The sequence below is a fragment of the Triticum aestivum genome, chromosome 4A (genome assembly GCF_018294505.1).
Source record: "Triticum aestivum cultivar Chinese Spring chromosome 4A, IWGSC CS RefSeq v2.1, whole genome shotgun sequence".
Taxonomy (NCBI): domain Eukaryota; kingdom Viridiplantae; phylum Streptophyta; class Magnoliopsida; order Poales; family Poaceae; genus Triticum; species Triticum aestivum.
The window spans coordinates 150,584,707-150,591,362 of record NC_057803.1 but is presented as its reverse complement, the minus strand read 5'-3'; the positions used below and the strand labels follow the sequence as shown (position 1 = coordinate 150,591,362).

At 51.0% G+C, this 6,656-nt stretch overlaps 1 protein-coding gene across 1 annotated transcript; it reads right to left on the bottom strand.

Annotated features, from left to right (window-relative positions):
* Positions 1-322: 322 nt before the first annotated feature.
* LOC123081889 (bidirectional sugar transporter SWEET12) lies at positions 323-2,589 on the bottom strand. The gene is made up of 4 exons (XM_044504402.1): positions 2,425-2,589; positions 1,788-2,197; positions 1,585-1,704; positions 323-1,043 (listed from the first exon to the last, which is right to left on the bottom strand). The coding sequence occupies exons 1-4, from the start codon at positions 2,468-2,470 to the stop codon at positions 684-686; spliced, it is 936 nt and encodes a 311-aa protein (XP_044360337.1). The 5' UTR covers positions 2,471-2,589; the 3' UTR covers positions 323-683.
* Positions 2,590-6,656: the final 4,067 nt, after the last annotated feature.

Below are 6,656 nucleotides of genomic sequence, written 5' to 3'. Positions count from 1 at the left end.
TGCCACAACCTCTTTACTACCGGTTCATGCCATGAACCGGTACTAAAGGGGCTGGCCGGGCCCCAGCCTGACAACAGCCAGCCACTGCCTCTTCAGTACCGGTTTGTGGCACGAACCGGTACTAAAAGTTCACTACGAACCGGTACTAAAGATCTTCTCCCGCCTAGCCATTGGAACCGGCACTAATGGACACGTAGTGCCGGCTCAAATTCAAACCGAGACTAATGTGTCTCACATTTAACCATTTTTCTATTAGTGGTAGTGTACTAGGCAAAACTGATGAAAACATCATGATGCAACTTAAGAAAAACACCACGGTGACTGAAGAAATACATGAGCTTTTTATTTGATCAGAGAAACTATGCATCTCCAAGCGCTGCAAGAGGCCAGCATACACCAGAGGATGCTCTACACGAGTACACCACTCCAGTTTCTCCAATCATGCTGCATCGATGATCAGATCAGACGAGCCCACACCTTCCTTCCTACGTACATATACCAGTAGTCCAATACTAATTAACTACTAGTACTAGTAATTAACCAACAACATACGATCGGATTGGCACGAACTTATACATAACGAACTGAACACATAGACGTACGCATGCATGCATGGTGCCGCGCCCGCAATTGATAAACATACCGCAGCTATATAGTTAGGTCATTCTGCTCCATCACGTAGATCAGACCACCTCGACGGCCATTCTCATGGGCGGCAGTGGCGCAGGGTGGTCGACCGGCGGCAGTGTGGGGTGCTCCTCGGGGGGCGGCAGCACGATGTCCACCACGGACACGCTTTGCTGCTTGTCGCCGCCGACGTCGTCCTCCCTGCCGTTCACGACCTCCTCGTCGCCTTCGATGATCGGCGCAACGACGTGTGCCGTTGTGCCGGCCTCCTGCTGCTGCTGAAGTGGCAGCTGGTTCTTCTCGTCGTCCGCCGGGACCTGGACCTCCGACACGGCGCCCTTCTTCTTGGGGTTCTTGTACACCAGGTGCAGCGACATCTGGGCCAGCCCGAACAGCAGCCCCAGCACGTTGGGTGCCTACACACACAGATACACGTTTTGGTCAGTGCAAAACGCGTGCAACGTCTTGAGGTTCCGGTAGCTAGTGCTGAAATGCTGATTGATTTACACTCCTAGTTAACAACAAAAGTTTATAGCTTCACGTTAATTGAACATCATCGTGTGGGGATATACTACTACTAGTTTGACTGATCGTCCTTTACGCCTGTAAGTACGATCTTTGCTTTTGGTGCCCAAGATAAATAGTATATACTAGTCCTTGTAGCTCAATTACGTGTTGGGGAGTAGTATCTTTTTGTTAGGTTCTACTCCTGTTCTGGTCATGCATGCAACAACCGGGGGCACCTGGCGCATGACACAGCCGCAGCGCACTAGCTAGCTTGTTTGCGCTAGTATTAGTATGCATGCATGATTGCCCAAAAGTTGGTGTATAAAACCAATTAACCACACCCTAAGCTGGCAAGGCTAGATATCTTAGCTTAGCTCGCGTGCCTGCCTGCTTGCTTGCATGAAAATATTATGCAATTCTTAATTTTGTAGGCCGGGGAAAAAACCGTACCGCTACGAAGAAATCTTTCATGAGTAGGCCGTAGAAGAACCAGACGACGGCGCTGATGGTGAGGAAGAAGGATAGCCAGAAGGGCAGGAACTCCACGCTCTTGGTCCTGATCACTTGCCTCTGCAAATTTAACAGCGTGCCGTCAGTCAACTACGACGATGCAGATGAAGAACGTACAGAGGACAAGGTATTACTCTACTTACGATGATGGCTAGAGGGGCGACGAAGACGGCGAGCGCGAAGGCGGAGCCGATGCCACCGGCGATGGTGACGCGGCTCTCGCCGTCCTTGACCAACAGCTGCAGGACGCAGACCATGGCCCCGTAGAGCGCCATGTTCATGATGCACACGAGCTTGACGGTGAAGGCCCTGGCCTGCTTGGGTGCGTAGGCGAGGTAGATGGCGAGGTAGGCGGACTCGACGACGCACCCCAGCGTGTTGATGGTGAGGAGGAGGAGGTCCTTGGTGAGCAGCGCGTAGTAGAGCCACAGCATTGCGCTCAGCAGCGCCATCGCGTAGGGAACTGACTGGAACGACTCCGTCGACTTCCTCGTGTACACACGGTAGAACGTCGGCACCGGCGCCAGGATAACCAGGAACGACAGGATGTTGCCTGCGTGCAAAAAACACAAAGGAAAACAAAAACTCATCAGACCTAGCTACATCTTCTCTCTTACACAAACAAAACAATCTAGGAGTAATTAACACGGGAAATTCATGCATAGTGGTACTGTGGCATACTGGTAGGTTATGGTGTAATTTCATGGAAGTAGGTATAAAATACTCCTACTTGATCTACGTATGAAATTGTGACCATGATGTGCATGCATGCATGCATACCTAGGATGCCCACAGCAAAGACCAAAGGGCTCCCAACGGCACCCATCTTGGCGGGTGGTCTGATACTGATCTCCTGCTCTATAAACAAAGACCAGCTAAACTAGAGCAAAGTGGTCGGTTGACCCCTCTTGCTCTTGGGAGACTACTACTGCATGTAGTGCTGCGTACCACTTGACACTGGTTGCTTCCTGGCCACCCCATGGTATTTATAGAGCTGGGAAAGGAGCTGAGGAGCTTAAAAATTATTATTGTTCAGATCAATCGAAGGACAAGGATGATATAGACTATACAGTTCATTGCTTAACGAGCTTTGCCTTCCACAGTGCATGTATACGTGTGGCCCGGCGCACCATGAGCCATAGTCCTACTCATATTTTTGCCCAGTGTATGTGTCGCCCATCGGAGGCATCTCACCTGACATATGGACAAGAGCATCTCCAACAGCCGCATAAAAATTTAGCGCACAATAAAAATTATAGCGCATCATTATAGCATTTTTATTGCGTCGGGACCAACATTGCTTTTGCAAACGCTTAAAAATGCGCGTCTAAAAAAACACGCAGTGCAAATTATGAAGTGCGCGTAATCCAAAGCCCAAAATATGTTGCGCGCGAGATAGCGTTTTTCACCGTGTGCCCAAAACTTTTTAACGCGCGCAATATTTTACTGTTGGAGCTGTTCGGCGCTAAAAAAATAAATTTCTAGCACGCGGAGCTTTTTTTGGGCGTCTGTTGGAGATGCTCTAATCAGCTGATTACATGTGTCGGTCGATGGATGATCTTAAGTAAGGCCTTGGGCAACTAATAGCCGTGAAAATCTTGTACGGAAGCCGGCTGGAAAAGAAGAACTTGTAATTAACGCCTCTGTTGAAGCCTCTCCTTAATGAAGCCGACCCACTAGTGACCCAAAAAACAACCATATCTGGACATGGCATTTTTTTATGAGAATAATACGTGTATTACTTATTCACCAAGTCTTTACAATCATCAAAGACTAACTGCAAAACATCCTCCGGGCCGAACCGACCCAAGTCATCTCTGGACATGACTAACTCAAACCCCTCGGCCGTCATTTTTTTTTTGCGGGCAACTCAGAGAGCTTTATTCAACAAAAGTGTTCCCCGAGCAATCAGCCAAGAGGCTGGTTACAAAAAACTAGGGGTCTCCTCGAGCCAACATTCGGTCACATTCAATGTGCATGTACGTTTTGCACATAGATGTGCCGGTAAGTTTGCTGACCTGTTTACATGTTGAATCTCAAAAACAAAAAAAATCACAACTAAGCTCTCCTATTTCATCTAGGATAGGAGCCACAATCAAACGTGAATTGTGGCGTGTATGCCAGAGTTGCACTAACTCCTGACAGTCAGTCTCCATTATCACATGTGATAGGCCTCGAAGTTTTGCAAAGAGCGTTCCTTCTCGCATTGATAAGGCTTCCATTATCAGAGGATCGGATATGTCACCGAATGGCTTGCACCAAGCTCTTAGTAGCACGGACTCGGACCGGGCTATGCCACCCGCTCCTCCTCGACTGTTGGTGTCAAAACTGGCGGATCTCGGGTAGGGGGTCCCGAACTGTGCGTCTAAGGCGGATGTTAACAGGAGGCGGGGGACACGATGTTTACCCAGGTTCGGGCCCTCTTGATGAAGGTAATACCCTACGTCCTGCTTGGTTGATCTTGATGATATGAATATTACAAGACTTGATCTACCACGAGATCGTAGAGGCTAAACCCTAGAAGCTAGCCTATGGTATGATTGTTGTTGTCCTACGGAGAAAACCCTCCGGTTTATATAGACACCAGAGGGGGCTAGGTTTACACAGAGTCGGTTACAAGGGAGGAGATCTACATATCCGTATTATCAAGCTTGCCTTCCATGCCAAGGAGAGTCCCATCCGGACACGGGACGAAGTCTTCAATCTTGTATCTTCATAGTCCAATAGTCCGGCCAAAGGATATAGTCCGGCTGTCCGGAGACCCCCTAATCCAGGACTCCCTCAGTAGCCCCTGAACCAGGCTTCAATGACGATGAGTCCGGCGTGCAGATTTGTCTTCGTCATTGTAAGGCGGGTTCTTCCTCCGAGTACTCCATAGAAGATTTTGAACACAAGGGTAGTGTCCGGCTCTGCAAAACAAGTTCCATATACCACCATAGAGAGAATAATATTTCCACAAATCTAATCTGCTGACACGTTTGACAGCATGACATCATACTACGGCCCGATCATTATTCGAACCGTTTTTCTCAACCAGCACTGCACATATCACGAGGCGGTTTTCTTAACACGTCTTGTCGAAGCAGAGATCGTGTCCCCTTATCACGGGATTCTCATCAATACGGGTATGGGTAACCCAACCACGCCATCAATTACGGCGTTCGGAGAATAAGCGATTTTACCAGGTAAGTGGGGAGGCGCATTGCCTTCTCCGCCCTTATAAAGGGACAAAGATTCACCCTTTTTACCCACGCCTTCTTCCTCCTTGCTTATCCATTCTCTCACACTCGAGCTCCAGCGCCCAAGTTCGCGTCTTTCTCCTCAAACCACTCCAAGCATGTCCGGAGCGGGAGGCAAGTGGATGGTCTCGTCCGTCACGGAGGAGAACATCACAAAGCTACGGGAAGCCGAATATCTGGCCGCGGACATCGCGCACCGGCTGCCAGATGCGGGGCAGATCATCCCTACGCCCGAACCCCATGAGAGGGTAGTTTTCCTTACCCACTTTGTCCGCGGGCTCATGTTCTACTACGGGCTGGATTTTCATGATCTGGCCCCCAATTTCATCCTCAACATCTCGGTGTTTATCTTCGTGTGCGAGGCCTTCCTCCGCATCAGGCCCCACTTCGTCCTGTGGCTGAAGACCTTCAATGTTAAACCGAAGGTGGTGGTCGGCCAGCAAGCAGAGTGCAGAGGCGCCATGGTGGGCAAAATGCCTAACGTCACTTGGCTCGAAGGCTCCTATGAGGAGACCATAAAGGGGTGGCAATCGGGTGGTTCTACATCACTGAGCCGCGCGACACCAACTGGGTGGCGGCCCCCGAATTCCGATCCGGAATCCCCACGCGGCTCACTTCCTGGAAAGAGAAGGACCTGTCCTGGGGTTCCCCGGTAGAGCTGACCAGACTCCAGACCTACATCAAGAACATGATGAGCAAGAAAATCAAGCTCGTCAATGTGGTCCTGGTCATGCTCTTCCGCCGGATCCTCCCGTGTTAACGACGGTTATTCAATTTGTGGGAGTTTGACCCGGCCAAGCACCAGACGCTGCGAGAGCTCTTCGACACGACGCACAAGGACATCTGGAAGGTGTTGTTCAAGGGCGCCGAGGTACCTCCTCCCCTTACCGAGGACCGCGAACTCAGCGCAAAGCGCCATGCCAATCCGGTAAGTTTTTATATCTCACAGGATATTTATTTGCCCCAGTTTAATCATGTGCGGGATTTAAGCTTCCATGCCCTTAACAAGACTGGGTAGAGACGGCGGAGCAGATCGATTGCCTAGCCCCCTACCTGAAGATCCTGCAGATGCTCTCCTAGCGGAGATGCTGGTTCTAGCGCCTTACAAGGTGTCGGTGAAGAAGGCCAAGAAGAAGGCCACGGGGACCCGAAAGGGTCTCCGGCACAAGGTTATATCAGACTCATCGTCCAATAACTCCGAGGCGCACTCCTCCTACGAAAACTAGGAGGAGGAAGAGGAAAGCCCCCCCCCCCAGCCGGGGGAGACAAGAAAAGGAAGGCCGCCCCAACCGGGGAGGCCGAAGGGTCCAAGAAGGGGAGGACCCTCCTTTCGGACTGCTCCACGACGGCCGCCTACAGCGGCGACGAGTGGTTACCCAGGGACAAGCCCCTGGTGAAGTCGTAAGTATCCGGATACCATAGTAATTCACGGTATGTTTTATTGCACTGCTTCTCCTTACGCCGAATATGATTATGCAGTCTGTCCCGAGCCCGTCTTGACGTATCTTCGTCGGACGGTTCTTTGGACTCGTCGGATATGAATAGCAATTCACTTCCGACCGCCTCCACCCCTTGCCCTACGGACAACGTCGAGGTGTTGTCTCAAAAGGCACCGAGCCGAGGGGAGGTAGTCCTGGGGCGCCTCGAGGCGACCTTCCGGACCCTGGGCGCAAAGGGAGCAAGACTCCCACGGGCTCCAAGTTCGGCCCCCAGCCGAACACTGCGCCGGAACCTTCGGTGGTTCCGGACTCCGATAGGCGATCCCCCGTTAAG